The sequence below is a fragment of the Lygodium microphyllum genome, chromosome 6, assembly GCF_053477565.2.
Source record: "Lygodium microphyllum isolate KBCC chromosome 6, Lygodium_microphyllum_v1.1.10, whole genome shotgun sequence".
Lineage (NCBI taxonomy): Eukaryota > Viridiplantae > Streptophyta > Polypodiopsida > Schizaeales > Lygodiaceae > Lygodium > Lygodium microphyllum.
Genome location: NC_141140.1, coordinates 152,863,574 through 152,883,258, shown reverse-complemented (window position 1 = coordinate 152,883,258; position 19,685 = coordinate 152,863,574). Strand labels below are relative to the sequence as shown.

Genomic DNA, 19,685 nt, shown 5'->3' with positions numbered 1-19,685 from the left:
AAAATCAAGCCAAACCTATGCTTGTAAGCTTAGGCTAAGATGAACCCTCATGCATAAGTATATTTTATCATGATGCTTGCCACATTGAAAGGAATGTTTTCATTGTTTCTCGATGCAAAGAATCAATATATCCAAAACAGGTTAATTATTGGACGTGTAGACTAGACCTCCCCTAAGGTTAGATGCACTAGCTTTTCACTAAAGGAGTTGGATTACTGCTCCAGATTGCTAGGAATGGCACTAGACACGAGACGTCTCTTAGTAGGGACTTGTTGCATGCTAGGATGCGCCAAGGAGCCAAGGGGTGTTGATCGTAATTCCTTGGGTGTACCAGGACTAGCTAAACCCCTACGATTTGAGTGGATCTCCTGGAAGGCCCTGATGCTAACCGAGGTTGAGACTTGGTGGGTTTAATTTTAGATATGGACTTGAATAATTTCTAGAATGAGAATAAAGATAATAAATTTAAATAAATAACTAGAACTCTAAAAAGACTCCTCCATAGAAGTATGTGGTTAGAACCCCAATAAATATTTCCTATGGAAGGGTGGTCTCATGTTGTTGAGAGGCTTCCATAAAAACTTGAACATTAGAGGATAAACTAGGAAGGGTTGAATGCTACTTGTCCTAGTGTGTCATCCTAGAACCCAACCAATGCCCTTTTAGGGGGCCTAAGTTGATACTATACCTTACAAGCAAAGGGGTCGACATGTATTGCTCCCCCTTGTTTCTCACTCTCTTTGAACCTAGCGCGGTAATGATTCGCTTCAATTTGAGGGATGATAGCAATGTACTCATCTCAAAAACTAATGCTAGAAAAATGCTAATAGGAGATTGTAGTATTAATTTAGGCCACATTTCAGATCAATCCTTGTGGGGTTGAGATGAAGCTTCTCTTGCAAGGTAGACTCAAGCAATTCAAGGTTATGAATGTTTGGTTTTTCTAAGGAGTTTGGAATGGTAATTACCTTGATTACTTCTTAATGGACTACTAAAAATATGCAACATTGATTGTTGTTAGATAGGCACATTACAACTATCAAAGATTAGATTTCCCTCTTGGTAAAGGTTTGAAAAGAACCCAACTCCATAGTAGATTGTCTTACTAGTCTATCAATTTCATTACCCAAAAAAAATTGTGAGGATTCCAATGATTAGGAATTATATATCTCTTGAGTCCTCGCTACTTGGCATAGTTAATAAGTTGTATTAAGTGAATGGACTTTTGTTAATCCTACTCCCTTGTAATGTTATTGAATCTTAAGACTATTCTCTTATAAATCTAGACCTTCTAGATACTAGAGAATAGAAAAATCTTGCCTACCACCTTGTAATGTTATTAAATCTTAAGGCTTTTCTTTATTAGATCTAGATCTCCTAGATCCTAAAAAATAGGAAAATATTTAATCGCTCACTAGAAAGGTAGTATAAACACATTCAAATAGAATAGTTTCCCTTGCCTTTTTTGGAGTTGTACCACTTCTTTCTCTTAGACATCTAGAGTTGGAGTCCATTAGGGTTGAACACAAAACTCTCAAATTTGAAGTAATAAATCATTGCATTACTTTTACAATCCAATCTCTAACTTTGATTTGTAACATGTCACAAGAAGATGTAGATCAATGTAGATCCTCGACTATACAAGCCAAGCAACCTACTATCATTAGAGTTCCCATTTGATTTTCACTTTTTATTATCTAAGCTTGACCATACTAAATGCTCTAACCAAGAACTCATTACATGCACATCTTGCCTTCCCACTCTTTCCAATACCCCAACTACCAATACCATGGAATTGGTATTAAGGCCACAAAAGGAGAATAGTGACAACAAAAGAACACTATATTTGGCATCTTCATGCAGAGGTTGGACTTCTAGCAAGAAGCCAAGGCAAGAAACTAGTAAGTTTTCTCTACATAAATACCAATAATCTCCTAAAATTTCATCATTTAAATTTAAAATGTAGGAGATTTGTTCACATTAAGTTTGCAAACAAAGGCTTTGATTACATTAAACCTAAAGTTATTTTTTGTGAAATGACTACAAATTTTGGCCTATGATATACTTTATTTAATGATAGGACTGATTTGGATGGAAGTATACTAGTAACATAAGAAAATTTAAAAATGAACCTACAAAGGTTTTTGAAGAACCATTTAATGTACAAGATGAATGCATTTAAGAATCATCCAAAAGGTTCCAACCATTTTGCAAAAGAAGTTGAGGGTTTACCTTTGCATGTTATCACTAAAGATGCATGAATATTTCATCACCTTTTTTAAAAGAAAAGTTTAGTAAAGGTCTCAATCATAATCGTGAAGCCATTAACGAGCACGTTTGGTTTCTTCTTACCTCCCCTACCTCCTTCAATGCATACTACTTTCCCCTTATTCGCTCTCATGTACCATCGCATATGTGCCCAACTCCTCTTTTCTCCATTGGCTTTAACTTGACTTGGTCGCCTCACTCCTGCTCTTCTCCTCTAGCCCTTGTTTCAATACCCTTTCTTTGTTGGGTGTGGTAGTGATCATTGTAGGTAGCTTATCAAGGCACATAACAAGTAGGGGCTACAAATGCCTTCCTCCTTTCAGTACTAAGTGCCTTCTTTCCACTTTCCTACTAGTTTGAAAGCTCACTAAGATATGATCATGTATTTCTCTCTTATGTTGAGCCCATGCAATGTGTAACCACTCAAGTGTCTAAGTGGTGAGCATTTGAGTATTGAGCCAAATGGGGTTGGGTTGATGGCCCTCAATTGTTCAATGGGGTGTGCAAGCTATTGCAATTATGCCAATTATGTGCTCTCAAGTGGCAAATCCACAGTAGAAGTACATTTGATAATTGTTAAGTAGAGTTGAGTCAAGTCGTGCATTAAATTGGATTGTTGCTCGTGGGTGCCACTCACCTCATCCTTTCTTGTTTCCTTGATCTTAAGTCTAGCCTTTCCTTCAAGTCTTCCCGAGCACTTGGTAAAGCCTTGCTCTAGAGTCCACTTCCAATTTTTCCTTGATGATGAGGCAATTATTCTTTGTCAGGTTAGTTATTTTATTTTGCGTATGTCTTCAACGTCACCTTTTAAAACCCCTCTTCATTCCAACATACACCCTATTCATTAAGGCTCTCTTTAAAAATTGGTTTTCTTTTTCCTCTTTCTATTATTATCTTCTTCTTCTCTGATTTGGCTTGTGCTTGAGTGATGCCTATCTTATTGTTACTCTTCTGTAGCACTCTAGCATCCATGGGGTTGTTATCCAAAGAGCGATTTCAGTGTACTCTCCTTGCCTAAGCCTGATGCCAGGAGGCATATTCCACGGTGGATTTCGTGAGGTTTTGCGGTGGATTCCGTAAAATTTTATTACTGGGGCTCATACACAAGGTGAATTCTTTGTGTGAAAAGTCGATGGGTACGCCTATCCTTTTCGGGCATCTTGTTAATTTAATGTGCAAGTGGGTGATTCCATAGTGGGTGATTCCACAAAATACATATTTAAATTAATAGACGTTTATGAGTTTAGAGTGTGCACTCATAATAAATTAAGATTAGGATTGAGTTCTAACCAATTTATTTATTTTGTAGCTGAAGACTACTAGGTATTCACTTTGTCGGTTTAATTTTATTATTTTTCTAACAATTGTGAATGCTTCAGTTGATGTGTAGAGCAAGCAGCGGTGGCGTTGGGAAGCATTGGAGAATAGCGTGTATTCAAATTATTATCAATTTTTGATGGGCGCGCATCTTGGGCATGGCGCCAATATTTTGATACACTTATTTATTAAAGCACTTGATATTTATTTATTATTTTTGTATGCGCAAGGACGCACGATTTAAATATTTGTATTGGACATTGTATTTGGGTACCACCCGACTCCTTGGGCACCCAATAGCTTTAATTCTTTAGTGGCACAAAAGCAAACACAAAAGCTAAAGCGTGCTAATTGTAAATTGGGCTATTTTTTGAGCTTGGAGATCAAATACATGCTTTGTGGAGCGCTGTCGAAGGGGTTTTTGTCGAAAGGTCGAATCCACCAGGGATCAGAAGTAGAAGGAAGTAGAGATAGGAGATGGAAGAGAAGATAGAGAATACCCCAAGTGGTAAACACGACAAAAACAAATCACAATGAATTGAAACAATATGTATTGAAAGAACCTGGAACCTTTGCTCTACTCAGAAGCAATCTCCAGGCATTAGTTCTCCTGGAGCTCCTTCGTAGACCAAAAACATGGATCACAAAAATCAGCTCTTTCTCTGCTGCCCGGAACCCAAATTTGATGGCTCTGTTGACTCCGAAAGGGGGGTAAAACCGTAGAACACCTGCTACGGATCTCCCAGATCACTCCTTCTTCTTCTTTCAGTTCAATCTACAGTTTTCACTCTGTTTACAGTGATCGCGACGCGCGTGATTTCGTCAATCTGTCCTTCTTATGAAAATCCGCTAACTGGCTAAAAAAGCAACTAGCTTTTTGCATGCCATCCTAATCTTGAAGCTTTTTCTAACTTTTTCGGATTTTTACAATAAATAATATCAGAAATAGACTGAAATTATCCAAAAATCTAGTATTTTCGGATAATTTATGCAACTCGTACTAATATTAATGGCTCAGATCACATTGACTCTCTAGATCAATATAGAAGTTGGATGATGATGCATTCCATACATTTTCACACTATGTCCTCATAACATCACGACATCCACCCCCTCCGAACCTGCACATCCTCCGATATGTGCCAAAATCCTAGTTGTCATCGGATTCTGAGTCCTCCTCATCCTCTGCAACCATATCCTTTACTTCTTCATCTTCCATATCTTCCTGGCTAGCCCTTGTATCATGGCCACTATTTTCTTCCAATTCTGGCAACTCATAAGTAGTAGATTCCAGCCTTTTGAATAATTTGATTCTTTTCCCTGCTACCGGAAGTTTTATGGCTATCCCATCTAGCTCATTTAATGCATATGTAGCATTATCAAACACCTGTCTTACCATATAGGGTCCAAACCATCTCTTGGAAACTTAACGCATGGCACTATGCTGGTTATCTAAACTGCTATCATAAACCAATACCCAATCCCCATCTTTTATGGTTCTTGGTCTCAGTCTATGTCTTTTGCCAAACCGTTTCTTGTTCTGTATCCTTGTTGCCCTTAACTTTGTAGTTGGTGCCTCTATGTCTTCTGACTTTCTTTCCAACTGTCTAATGCGTAAGGCCAACAACTCTCGATTCAACTCCTCCTCCCAAGGTAACACACTCCATGTGACATTCATCTCTTCTATTAGCATGATAGGTTTTTGACCATACATCAATTCTGTAGGCATATATCCTGTAACAACACTATGAGTTGTTCTGTCATCCCACAAAGCATAAGGGAGCAATCGTGGCCACTCTTTTATCTTCTCTCCACATGCTTTTGCTAATGCCTTCACAATAGGTGGATGACCTCTTTCACTTTTGCTATTTCCTTCAGGGTTATAGGCTGAAGTTAAAGCAAGCTTTATCCCCAACCAGAGGGCTCTTTTTATGTACAAGTCAAAAAATTGATGGGATCAGTCTTGTGTACAATAGAAGACTGGTGCCCAAGCAATATCCTCCTTTAGCACATTGATTACTCCTTTAATCATGTAATTGAAGACAATGTGCCTAAAGTGCCTATAGCTAGTAACAAGCCACTCATGCTGACCTTTTAATCTTTGAGGCTCGAAAGAGGGCATTGCTAGGTGAACCAATAAGTGACCCGAAAGCAACACAATAATCCACCTTTGTGGCAATAATCTGAGGGAGCCATTCTTATCTAAATAGAGTAGTACTAGCGATCCAACTTGCCCCAGTAGCTAGGATAACTTTAAAAGTTGTATATTTGTGATCTTTCATTGACAAAAATCATTCAAATAAGTTAAATCTAGCTTATTGGTGAAGCCCTCCCATGCTTCTAGCTCCTCGCCATAAGCTTTGGTTGCCTATGAAGAGGAATCAACATCATTAAGGACCATGTTAAAATCCCTTGTCATCAAGGCATTACACATTTCTAGATTTGTCAATTTTCACCATTGATTCCTCCTCACATGAACATCATTAGTGCCATGCACATTTCTTATATCTAAAGATTCACTACTCCAAGAGATGCTTTCCATAAGAGCCTTGCCATTTCTGGATTGGTGCAGAATAGGCCATGTTGGGAGTCTCCTATTAGTACATGATTTAGTGATTGAGCAAATTAGGAGAAAAGGGAAAAAGGGTTTGACAGGGTTCCAAGCACTCAAAGCCAACTCAAAGATGACTCAAGAAAGTATAAAGTTGGCGACCAACAATGCTAAGGGGATTAATGGAGTGGCCTCTTTTGGAAATGGGAACAACAAGAGGACCTTGATGTTGTGCTATCCAAGAACATAAGTTGCATGCTAGGAGTGGTGAGGTTTTTCTTTTGGTACCTACACTTGCTTTTTTGGGGGAGTGCTTGGTGGAGAGTCTAGATGTGCAATCATCATCAAAACTATGAAAGCACCTCTCTTGATATATTGCTCATAAAATGGCAAGTCTCCTATGGTAAGCATCTCTTGGAACAATGAATCTTATGATATGACAAATACACATGGCCCTAATGATGTTTGCGTAAGAAGAAATTAGTGGAAAGCATTGTCAAATCTCGAAGTGTGCACGGGCATGTGGAGGAGTGCCTAGTGGAGAGTTTCAATTTGCAATCATTATCACATTTGTGAAAACACCTCTCTTGAGATATCACTCAAACTAGTTTGAATATTGCCACTTAATTTCATGTAGATTAGACTTCATGTGAATCTTGCTACTTGGTTCCATATAGATCACATGCAAGGTGATTTTTGGTACCTCAGTTGGGGTATTCTTGGTCTAGGTGCTCTAGTAAGACCTTGCTAATATGTGCAAAGGCATTGCCTCTACCTCGGCTCCCTTTAGGTATTGCCACCTTGGTCCAAAAATTCTTAATATGGGATAGCTTGACCCAAGTACTATTCAAGAGCTCCATCCTTTGTTTTCCTACGTTGGCCTTAGCTTTTTGATTACGTACCAAATCACTACCATTCTCAATATTATTTTCCTCCTTGGTAGAATCTTTCTTGTGAGCTTCCTTCACCACAACTTATGATGATCCCTTGTCTGCTAGAGGCATGCCAGTATATCCTTGTTGCAATGAAGGGCATTTTTTGTAGTAATGGCCCTGTTGGACACACTAATAGTAGGGCCCAACGAGCTTACTCCAAGTAAGCTTGAGGTGCAACTCACTAGCATAGGGAACATTTATGTCGATGAAGTTAGGTTTTTGCTTTGCCTTATCACACAAAAGATAGATTATGTTTCAAGAAGGACGAGCCAACGGTGGTATATAGACTCGTTTGCCCATATTAGGGGGAAGGTTCCATAAGTATGCCGGGAAGGGCATGTTTTTCCCAGTGATGTTTATACTAATTGGCTTGACACTAAAGTTTAAACCTCAGCTTTTATGTGAACATTGGCATTTGCACCATGAAGTGACGAGAAGCAATGAATGTGACAGAGGCCCTTGGGGTGTACAGTGTACTCAAAAGGGCGAGAGATCAGCTGCCTTGAATGCGCGAGGAAGCAGGTGAAGGCTTGTAATGAATGTTTCCTTCCTACCTTACTAATACCTCAACCAGTTTACCATACATAACACTATCTCCCCTGCTTCTGAATTATCATGCTTTAGTCCGTAGGTAGCTATCTCGTCTCTCCCCTGCTCCTTCCTTTCACTCAAGCACAAGCCATGGCTGGCGTCTTGAAGCGATTTTACCTGGCCGTCTACAACTGGGTCGTATTTGTTGGCTGGTAGGAATCCGTTTTTGCCCGTCTTCTCAATCCATTGTCTTTCTTTACGTGGTTGGGTGTGATCATCCTTTGTTCCTGTAAATGTGCCATCTGCCATTTCAAAATCACCGTTTGCTGATGAGTGGGAGCCAGGGTTTCCCATTATGACATCCGTGTCTTCTCTTTCTGCAGGCTTCAAGTGCTGTATCACGCAGTGCAAACTCTGAGGACATCTGGCTATGCCGCCGTATATGATGCTGTTGAGAAGCCCCTGCAGTTCGCCCAAACTGCAGCGCTCTTGGAGGTTTGTAACAATTGAGTTACTTTGCTGACTGTTCCGGTCTAAAAGTTTCATAGCTCTTGCATGCCTCAAGCTGGGAATCTACTGTAGTTGGATGATCTACCTCAATTTACTCGGTTAGGTCATTAGATAATTGACAATAATCTGAAGAACCGTGGCGTTTTAGAAACAAGAGAAAGAACTTTGTTGGATATCGTTTTATTATGATGTATGGCTGTACCAGAGTAGCTATGCATGCCATTCAGGACCAATCTTGAGCACATGAATGTAGTACTGACCCGTTGGATGCCAAGTCGTGCAAGCCAACCCCAGTCCAATTTAATCCATATCCAGAGGCCGAAACAAATCTCAGTACAAACTAAGATTGTAACTGTCTCAATTGCGATGTTTCAATCATAAATCTTCTTGCTAATTTCGGCTGGTTGTACGTGACAGTCCCCATTTCCTTTAAAGATTGTGAGGTGGATTGAAATGTTGTCAAACAAGCAAATAATGTCCAAAGGCATTTTTGCTTTCCTAAGTGCAACAGTGAGAGTGTTGTGTGTCTCTTATATAGTCTGTGGGTGCATTTTTCTCAACAAACGGCAAGTGGGTAGAGCACAGCTAAAGGGAGTTGCTGACAAAGCTGGGTGTGAAGGGAAAGTTGAATAATAGTTGCAGGGACAGAGGGATGAACATGGCCGAGACTAGGGAACATTAATTGGTGCAGCGACATGGGCTGGCAGAGAATGCCATGAGAATTTAGGTGGTGTGAGAATAGGCTATGCATCTAGATGGTGACAAGAATGAGCTGAGCATACTGGAGTTTTTCACAAACAAAGACATGAAGGAAGCTTGAAGTTAGCATGCGGCTGATGTCTGATACAGGAAGTTTGGTTGCTGCACAATAGTCGTGCCACAGTTTGTCTTGAAGAGGCTTCAAATAGTCTAGATCTAAGGAGATGGAGTGATGGCCATCATAGTGGTAGTTGGGATACTCCCTCACTTGACATGCCTTGAGATCTTAGCTTTGGGGTCTAAGGGTCCCAAGGTGGTTGTCCTTTGTTATTGATGAGCAATGCATGTATTAATGTTGGTACTTATCTTGTTACATGTGAAAGCCTTACATTGTGATCTATGCTTCCATATCAATCTTGCTCCTTAAATTAGCTTCAAAAATCTAAAAAAAATGTTTTCAATTTTCTAGAAATGAATGTTGGCTTTGAGGTAGGCTCACAATAGACATGTTGTAAGGAGATACACAAGATAAGTTTATCTTCCAAAGGGTTGCCTTATCCATGCTAATATAAAAGTTGTATTCACCATAGGGCTCACATAGGTGCCTAAACCTCAGATGACTTGAGTTATGTAGCAATTTGCTTTTCAGATTTGGATGGCCCATGTACTTTGCCAAGGGTTTGCAACATTTTGTCCCAATAATCCTTCCATGTCTCAAATCTAGCTAGTCATGCCAAAGGTTGTTACATGCAACTATGTAGTGGACAAACCTCAGTCATGCAGGAATATGCTTTTTTGATTTGGATGGCACATGCACTTTGCCAAGTGTTGAAACATTTTGTCCCTACAATCCTTCCATGTCTCAAATTTAGTTAAGTCACATCAAAGGTGGTTACATGCAACTATGTAGTAGATGAAATTGATGAAGCCCTATTGGGTCATCCTCAAATGAGTTTATTGAAACAAATTGAGGTTTATGTAATCATCTTGAATTACAAAAGCAAACAAATAGAATGCCTAACTTACAAAATTCCATTTATGAAATGCTCAAATGTCACAAGCTCCCAACAGTTAGTAGAGATAACGTGTGCTTGTGATATCAAAACTCCTTGCACATTGATAGACTTTTTGTTGTTGTAGACAAAGGCTTCTCTTGATAGGTTTGGTGATCTTCCCTTGCTTGCAAATATCAAATGTGTTGTCAAGGGTTGCCATCCCTTAGTAGGGCCTAACACATGGAGTAGGCCCTTCTTGGTCCTTTTGGAAGCTTGTGGATGGAAGTTGCCTCCATGTTATCAGAGCTTCTTGTCAAAATGGATCCTCATAGGTTTGGTGATTCTCCCTTACTTGCAAAGATCAAATGTATTTGCCAATGGTTGGCGTCCCTTAGCAAGGTCTAACACATGGGTATGCCTTTTTTGGCCCATTTTGAAAGCTTGTTGATAGAAGTTGCCTCCATGTTTGTAGAAGCTTCTTCTTAGAATGGCTCTTCTTCTTGTCCTTGGTTAGCTTCAAAGCCAAAATGATACTTCTCCATGATATGACCCCTCTTGTTGTAGGATTCTGAAGTGGGGCTGCTTTGCTATGGGAATAATCTTACAAGTGTAATAAGTAGATAAGATTTAAACCGTACTTACTATAGCTGATGGGACTAGTGGCGACAATGGACAAGGTGCAATTTAGAGAGTATGTGGGGTGGCCGAGGTCGCTTGGGTAGAGATGGTGGTAGATGCAGAGTGATGAAGTTGTTCTTGGGGATATGAGGAGGCATTGTTACGTCCAGGTGGATTGTGGTTGACAACTGATGTTGTGATTGCATAGGGTGATGATGTGCATTGGACAATGCACAATATGGCCTTCTTTGTTACTCTTGAATGCAAATTCTTGGCTCATTGGGTTGATGATGATATACGACACATAGCAAGCATTGTTGTAGCAAGGTTGGTAGATGTGTAATATTCTGTAAGGAGCCTACTCATATACCCTTGAGAACTAGATTATGTTGGACTAGAAGGCAAAGATAGTGTCTATACTAGACATCGGTTTGTAGCTGGGTGGAGGTTGTGGTAGCTGGTCAGCATTGTGTTGTTGTGCAAAATTTGGGGCATTATGCAATGGCACTCAAAGCTGACACAATTCTAGGAAGATTTGCTTTCAATTGCAAGGTGCTTGTTGTTGGAGCAATCTACTCCCAAAGGACTCAAAACATTGATGATATCTTCTAAATAGTTTAGAAAAGGAGGAAACACTTGGAGAGGGTGAAATTTGGAGGAACAATTGTGCAATAGGAGAATAGAAAAGAAGATGATGACGATTGGAAAGCAGCAGGCATTGTCTTTGAAAACTCATGTGGCATCAAGTTTTAGAAAAAAAACCAGGACTGTCTTTTTCCAAAGGCTAAAAACAAAATTATAAGAGGTGGTGTCACGAAAGAGGACTCTCTTTCTGAACTGTAGAGTTTGATGTACTGCTTTGTTACAAATTCTTTGCTCTAGGTCGGTGTCATCTCACAATGGATGTTGCAAGAGAGCACATTATTTAATGCAAGGGGTTAACTTATATAGGCTGATGCAAAAGGTGCATTCACCATAGGGCTTAGTACTTATACATAAGTGAGATCAAGGTGTCTACATCATAGACGACCTTCGTTACATAGGAGCTACTTTTTAGATCAGGATGACATGTGCTTTGCAAGATGTAGAGGCAGTTCATCCCAAAAAGGGACATAGTGAAGTGGAGAGGATTATGTACTATACAAGTGTCCAAATCCATTGATCCCTCTTCCTTTTGGTGGATTATATGCATATTTAATGTAGGAAGTAAGTACTACACTCACTCTAGCTTGGTGCAATCTTTTTGTAGCTGGAGCTAACTTGTTCTACAAGTGAATGGTTGAACACCCTTGAGCTAAACTGCAAATCATCTGGATTACACTTGGAATGCAAGTTGTCATGTAATTGACTCTCTAATGATGAACGAGTAGCATTCCCATCTGATGGTTTGTTGTGAAAATAAAATGCAGTGTTTGAAACATCACACTTGATGAAGCTAGTGATGCAAATATCACCATAGATGTCTTGATGTCCTTTAATTCCAGAGAACATGTATTGTGGATTGATGCAGTGGTTCCTATGTCCTCAAAATGCACAAATCTTGAAGTAGAGATTGAGAAAACAGTCAAAGTTAGATCTGTACATGCATTGCCTCATAGGCAAACTGGCAAGAAAGCAAGTGGACATAGTCGGAATCAAATGTGTATGGCTGGTTGAATCAAATGCATGAAATCAGTGATTTGAGACCCGTATGCAAAAGGGGAAACATTCTTGACCTTGTTGGAATAAAGAATAGGGATTCGAGACATGAAAAGACTGCGGTTTTGTGAAAATGAGGCTGTTTCTCCACTTCCCCATTCACTGTTGTCTACTGTTTTGAATAGCAGTAAATTTCAAAGTGTACCATATTATTGCCTAGTTTTTTCCCCCATAAATTTAGAACTACGCATGATCTGCCCCCCAGGGTTGCATCATCCATCAGTATTTGCTGTATGGAAACATATGGAAAAACTATACTATTGCGGATGATTTGACCAGTAGCCATATAACTTCCCATGTTGATGTGATGCTTATGCAATATCCAGCCAATTGCTCGATGTGACATTAACGTGGCTTAACAAGTAAAAATGTAACTTTTGACAACATTGACGAGAATAAACACAAACATTTGGCTATGACAGCAGCATTCATGTGACATCAAGATGGCTTGACAACCAAAAATGCAATTTTTGGCATCCTTGGTCAGAATAAACACAAGGAATTCAGCTATGACAGCAAGTGCTGAAACCAGCCTTCCTCCTGGGGTAGGGTGGTAAATCCCTGATTACAACTTAATTACAGCAGCAAACAATAAATGCAAATCTGAAAATACAAATTTACCTACTGATCTTGGACAATGCACACCCGATTGGTCCCAAAATTGGTGCCCCTTTCGGCATTTCTTTAGCTTTATTGAATAAAAAGTTGACTTACAATGGGATTCTCCCAATCCCTTTCGGTATTTCAACTCCTCTTGTTGTCCAAAGTGACCAGCAAGTCTTCAATCTATTTTGCCCCTTGATTTGGGCACTCAATTGGCCTTCATCCACTTCATAGATGATGGAAATTCCCCAAATTCAATGGTTGGCTAGTCCTCCACTTGAATTCAGCTAAAATTCACCTTCAATCTTGTTGAATCCAAGTCTTGGAGCTTCCAATTTTTGGCACGCTTCCCAAGGCTGTTGCTAAATCCTAATTTTTGCTGTAAATTAGGGTTTACAGCAGAGAAATTTGCAATTTCTCAGCCTCCAAGGGTCCAAATGTTGAGATCTTCGGAGCAAGGCTGTGAAATGGCTGGGAGATGAGAGGGAAAGCTGTAGAGAGAGAAAATTCAGAGTTTTGTCGCGAAGAATGACTAAAGATCAGTCAAGTGCAGCTGCTGCCCTGCCACAACAGCATGTAAATGCAAAGAACTGAAGAAAATCAGTCATTTACTGCTGCTGCCCTGCCTCAACAGCCTATAGATGCTGTCTCTACAAATCAGACCAGCAACCTCCTCTCCCTCTCTCTTGCAGGCTGAATTTATACTCTCTCTCCAGCCTCTAAAGACGTTTTTCAGTCTTGCATGGCTATTTTTCACAAGTGATAGCCTTCCCAAATGGTTTTTGCATCATTTACTTAATCATGTGATTAAAAATTAATCCACATGTTAAGTGAGGTTTCAAAAATACATGTCCTCATGACAAGTGTCGTCTTACTCTCACTGTCACCCACAAGCATACAATCCATCATGTCCATTCTAAGGATCCACCCAAATACTGCAACTTACAGATTTAACAGAGCATGCCATAGTCATGAATTGGCTAGCATAAGTCACGCTAGCACTAAACATGTAAACACCTTAAAATAGGGTACATGGAGCCTTCCAAACTGGTAGTAATTGTAAAAGATAGTACCATAAAACTTGTAAATGTGAAACTTAATGAAAGTTCTCTCGTCAGTATTTCAGGTTAAGAAAGATCGTAAACCTGTAGCTAGAGTCTAGATCTGTTGTAAGGCTCTAGGGGGTATGAAGCTCTTGGTTAACAAGCCTTATCCAGGTGTCAGGTTTCAATAGGTGTCAAGAGGGCTAGAACTATGATTGTCAGCTTTTGTATGTGCAAGGACTGCTTGATTGTGTAGTCAACAGATATGTTCCAAATTCAACCCTGAAAGATATTTTGTTCTTCCTAACTTTTCCTGTTTGGCTTTTGCATGATTTGCTGGTGTGAAGATCTTCAATGGTCTCGTAGGTAAGCATGTGCCCTTTTTGGGGTGTTTGTTCTTAATGTATGAACGCTTAATACATCCATGGCTTGTTGCAGGCATTGTGAACGGAATGCTTAATACATCCATGGCTTGTTGCAGGCATTGTTCGTTCACCCATTTCTGCCATGGTGCCTCAGATTGGATCCCGTCTCTTTGTAACTTGGGCTATTTTATGGAGCTTTCCAGAGGTATGCAAGTGGAGGCTGGGCATTACCTAAGCAGCTCTTGTGTTTGAATAATCAGAACGAAAGAGACTTGAGTCATTTAGCATTATTACCAACAAGCTGGGTGTATTGGACCGACACTCATAAGGGTGGCTTTTCAAACAAGTTGTAAAATTTACTGTTTGATAATCATTTTATTTGTTTGAGACTGACTTAGTATGCTGCTCTGAGAAAATAGTATAATTTCATGATTAATTATTTTATTAATAGTATGATTGATCAATTGATTTATTTGTTTCTGGTTGACATACAGACACGGACCCACCCACTTGTTAGCTCTCTTGTTTTGAGTTGGTCCATTACAGAGGTATTCTTTCTCTGGTGCCTGTACATCCTTTGGGGCACCATGCTACTTTTAAGTACTGATTGTGCACTGTATACTTTTACAATCTGATGACCAGTTAATTAGGTATTCATTCTTTGGAATGAGAGAGGCTTTTGGCATTACTCCTCGATGGTTACAGTGGTTGAGGTAAATGGCCTTTTTCTTTACCCAGATGAAATGAAACTATTGAAAGTTAGCTGCAATGAAAACATACGCTGGTGAAGTATGAAGCAAGATCTGAGTGAGGGTTAACATAGCAACTTTGAGGCAAGTGCGAAGATCTCAACCCAGTGAATTGATGCCTTCCCAGAGAGGTCCTTAATCTGGTTCTTGCTCTGCTAATATCTCTGATTGCCTGTCAAGCCCTCTTATTCTTTGTTCTTGTCAGTTTGGTTTGTTCGTCAGTTACTATTACAAATTTGTGCTTTATCTTTAGTTGTCTGTGCTAGTATTGTCATGGCTAGGCATTATAAAATTCTGATGCTATGTTTATTGTATTCTTTATATTGATAAAATTCCATAGGCTTACAGTCTTTGAGGTGGATGGTGTCATCTATCAATCCAATGCATTATGTTCTTTATTGGTCTAATGTACCATGCTACTTGCAGATATAGCACTTTCTTTGTTCTCTACCCAACTGGGATAACCAGTGAAGTTGGTCTTATTTATCTTGCACTTCCTTACATCAAGGTGATTTGTAGATGTATTTACTCTCAATGTCTTTTCATTTCTGCTTTAATGTGTGCTACTGTTGGTGTGCAATTGCTGTTTGCTAATATGCTTCTTTGATTCTTAATATTACAGGTATCGGAGAAGTACTGTCTCAGGATGCCTAACAAGGTGAACTTTGCATTCGACAACTATTTTGCCACCCTTGCCACTCTGGCCACATATGTCCCTGGTACTAAGCTTTGCTCCTTTGCTTGGTTCTTCCTAAGATGTATGCTAGTATTGCAAAAACAAGTTCTTTAATTACTTTATGGGACTATTGCAGGGAGCCCTTACATGTATACCTACATGATTGGGCAAAGAGGCAAAGCCTTGGCAAAGACAAAGAAGAGTGATTGAGAACTCTGAACAGAGGAGAACTTTTCTAATATTTTCTATCTCTAGGTGAATACCTAGCTGCCATTTGTATCATGGAAAAGGTGTATACCTAGGCTGCTGGTAAGAACACTTCAGCGCCTGGTAGAACTCTGGACCAGCAAAGATCGACTTCAGTTCATTCTCAAATGACTGAAGTATAGTTATCATTTGGTCAAATACCCAAATCCTCATTTTTTGAGAATCTACTGAGTGATGATCTATATTTCTTACAGTTAAAATAGACAATAGGCTTGCTTCGTGGCACTTGTTTAAAGTCATTTCCATTGTTGCATGCTACTCTCAAATGGTCCATGCTTTACAAACCAGAGAGCTTGATATTGCACCTTCTCTCATGTTATGCAAATCAGTTATAATCATTGCATGGGATAGCACAGACACCTCATCATATTAGAGAATGTGCTTGGGCTTAAATGGCCTGCATGCATACACATGTGGGCATTGCTGAGGCATTTATATGTATTCATGTTAAGGTCTTCTCTTTTTGCATCATCTGTTGCATTGAGGCCCTATGTTTTGAAGCCTTATGTGCATGATGGCTTGGTATAATGGGCCTTTGGAACACCGGTAAGGAAGCCAAACAAATATCTGCTTGTCATGTGAGAGGCTATTTATATTAGCTAAACTTACTTTGTGGCTGCATATCTGATTCAAACTTGGGCTTTGGCATGGATACAAATGGGCAAGTGCACCTGCAACTATTGGGCATAGAGAAGAAGTGGCAATTATATCTTTGGAACAAACTCAATTGGTGAGTGAGTGATGGTAGCAAATATTCTGCATACTGCCCAAAAACTCTAAAGCAGCACTGGGATGTAACAGAGCACCAGGGTGTCACAGATAATATGCAAGTCTCCTCTACAATCTCTGTTTGAATGGCCTGAAATTTCCTTTCAAATTATGTGGAGTGTCCTCTACAACCACTGTTTGAATGTTCAGAAATCTACCCTTCTGTAGGGCGAGAGACCTCTGCATTGCAGTGGCTCTTAACTTTGTTTTCTCCCTTACTATAGCTTTAAAGGGGACAGACTTTGGGTATTTGGCATCATGAAACCATTGTTCTTTAAGAGCTTAGTGTATGTGGGGTGAAGAGCAACCATGGTTATTACATGGGGTCTCCTTTTGCTGCAATCAGTCAGCATAATAGAGATGATTCTTGATTAGTTCTCTATGAATTAAAATTGACCAGAAGTGCCACTGTTTTGCTTCACATGCGAAACAGAGCCAAGCTGTACACATGGCAAGCTTCATGTGAAGCTAACTCTGTTGGTCAGAACTCATGCCGAGACTTGGTGGACGAGTGGTTAGTGGATTGGAAGGTAAGGACCATTTGGGAGCTATTATTGAGGCCCAAATTGTCAAAGAGTGCTTGGTTCTGCTGTTTGGGATCAGTACCGATCAATGTAAGGCAGAATGGTGATAGCAGGTGGCCAGATGGAGATGGATTGAAACTTGAGAGTGACTCGTCTAATAAAAACTTGACTGAATGGGGCACTTCACACAATTGTTCATTGATAACGAGCTCAGGTGTAGGAGGTAATTGGTAACAATGAGAAGCTTACTCTTTAACAATATATTTGGCTTTCCGTGTCCATTTTTGGTATTGATTTCTTCTTTCGTCTTTGTTTTGAGGCTCCCCAAAATTGAAGGGGTTATAGAATTAAGATGCGCAATATGATCACCATACAAATTTGTCCTGTACTCAAGTATGTATACTTGGTTGAGGACAAAGTTCTTACATTGTTAGTAGACATGTCTTTACTGGTCTTTCTCTGTGTCCATCTGTTGGTAGTGAGCCTCTGCCAAGAGTATGGCAAGGCCATTTTGAGCCTTGGCACGGTCCATGTCTGTCAGTGCTTTGTGTCTGACTGCAGTGTTCACACTATGTGTAGATATGCTAGGGTTGCAAAAGAAAACATAGTCTAAGAGTATGATTGAAATACAATAAAGGATGATGCTAAATGATGCTAAATGAGCTGCAAAACTGAAGAATGAAGATAAACAAATGAATGAATGAATGCAGGTACACAATGCTCCAGGGTAGAGCAGCCCAACAACTGATGGCTCTTGAGGGAGTGGGTTGAGGGAGGAGTGTCGAAGAGTATTCTCCTATGGTGATGGATCTCAAGTGCAGCAACCAACATGTTTCATCTCCACGAACCTTGGCATGATGGTGAATAATGATGGTGGATATGAAACTATAAAATCTTCATAGCATTCAAAGGTTCCCCTCAAAAACTATAAAATCTACATAGCAACCTTTCAATGAGCTGGCTTGGGATCACTCATGAGTATTTAGGAGCTATACCAATGACCCAATCAATTGCCTATAGGAGGTAGCATCCATCGCCCCATTGGTGAAGGTTCACTCATGAACTTGGCAAGTAAGCCTATAGGGAAAAAAAAATCAATCTTAGTATTTAGGAGCTATATCAATGACCAGTCAATTACTTATAGTGAGTAGCAACCATCACCCCCATCGGTGAATTTGCATGGATTGTATTTTTTTAGTTGGGATCCATGGGAGGAGAAATAGCCTTACATCCCTACATCTAAAAAGTCATCAACTCTTGTGCATATTGTTGTTGCAAGATAAAAATTCCCTTTGGAGTCTACCAAATCTCATAACCTAGAAAGAAGCGGAGAAGGCCCATATTCGCCACCTTGAACATCTCATGTAGTGCTTGCTTTGTTTGCTTGACCTTCTCAACATGGTCACTTGTCAAAATGAAATCATCTATGTATAGCATGAACAATGTGTGCCCTTTGGTAGGATTGAGGTGTGGATGTGTAGTTGGGGATTAGTAGCATCGAATGTAGGTACCCAAACTTCTCTTTGAGAAATGAGTTGTTTTCTAATTCCAAGCACACCCAACTTGTTTGAGGCCATAAAGGGCCTTCTTCAACCTATAAACTTTGCCATTGGAAGAGGAAAATGTAGGAGGTTGCTCAACATAGATCTCCTTTAAATCTCCATTAAGGAATGCAGACTTCACATTGAGTTGATAAATTGGCCATCTCCTATAGTTGGCCAAGGTAAGAACGGCCCTAGTGGTAACCATTCGAGTTGTAAGGGAAAGGTATCATGGAAATCCACTTCTAGTTGTGCAAATCCTTTAGCAATGAGTTGCACATTGTGCTTATCCAGAGTGTTGTCACTATGGTACTTGGTCTTGAAGATCCACTCGACTCCAATCAACTTTCTATGAACAAAAAGTGGCACAAGATCCCAAGTGCCATTTTGCTTAATAGCATCTAGCTTATGCTCCATAGCCTTCTTCCAATGTTGTGAGTGCAAAGCCTCCTTTATGAAGGTGGACTCTCTATCTTGTATGGCACAAGACATCAAACAATAGTTGGTACAAACAAGCTTCATTAGTGTGCTTGGTTTCTTTGAGATTGTCGCAAGACATTGTGTGATTGTGACTCCTTAAGAACTCCCTCAATCATTGCATCATGGAGCATATCACGTGTCCAATGAGGAGGCCAACACTACCCTCATCGCTCTGCCTTTGATGAAGTCTTTGGAACATTCAATATTGACTCAATGGGTGAATTTGGTGGTGAAGAAATCTCCTCCTCCACTGATGGTTGGGCCTCAAGAGGCACATGCTCCAAAGGCATTGGCTCAAGTGCCCGACTACCACGTGGATGTCCAAGTACAATATGCTCAACCCTCCCTCTACAAGTTGAAAACTCGTCTCGTGTAGACGTCCCATGAAATGAGATCATAAAGCTAATATCCATGTGATTGTGAGCTATAACTCATAAATACATGTCTTTTGAAAGTTGGCTCAAACTTGTCCCTCTGTTTCTTTGGGACGTGAACATAGACATCACCCGAATACCTTGAAATATGATACATTTGACTTTTGACCAAA

At 39.9% G+C, this 19,685-nt stretch overlaps 1 protein-coding gene across 2 annotated transcripts; it reads left to right on the top strand.

Annotated features, from left to right (window-relative positions):
- Nucleotides 1-7,439: 7,439 nt before the first annotated feature.
- Nucleotides 7,440-16,060, top strand: LOC148035300 (very-long-chain (3R)-3-hydroxyacyl-CoA dehydratase PASTICCINO 2A-like). 2 transcript variants are annotated; one of them, XM_087680306.1, is made up of 10 exons: nucleotides 7,440-7,593; nucleotides 7,696-7,814; nucleotides 7,986-8,097; nucleotides 14,116-14,134; nucleotides 14,250-14,338; nucleotides 14,628-14,681; nucleotides 14,776-14,846; nucleotides 15,309-15,390; nucleotides 15,505-15,601; nucleotides 15,695-16,060. In XM_087680306.1, exons 2-10 carry the CDS (start codon nucleotides 7,753-7,755, stop codon nucleotides 15,766-15,768), a joined length of 660 nt encoding a protein of 219 aa, XP_087536432.1. In that variant the 5' UTR covers nucleotides 7,440-7,593; nucleotides 7,696-7,752; the 3' UTR covers nucleotides 15,769-16,060. The 2 variants fall into 2 exon arrangements, with proteins under 2 accessions (XP_087536432.1, XP_087536431.1); XM_087680305.1 differs by having other exon boundaries at nucleotides 7,445-7,593; nucleotides 7,703-7,814.
- Nucleotides 16,061-19,685: the final 3,625 nt, after the last annotated feature.

Excerpts from the sequence above, each read along its gene's own strand:
- LOC148035300 (XM_087680305.1), top strand. Across the intron at positions 7,815-7,985 it reads TGGGTCGTATTTGTTGGCTG|GCTTCAAGTGCTGTATCACG; the intron begins GTAGGAATCCGT and ends CTCTTTCTGCAG. Across the intron at positions 15,602-15,694 it reads TCTGGCCACATATGTCCCTG|GGAGCCCTTACATGTATACC; the intron begins GTACTAAGCTTT and ends GGACTATTGCAG.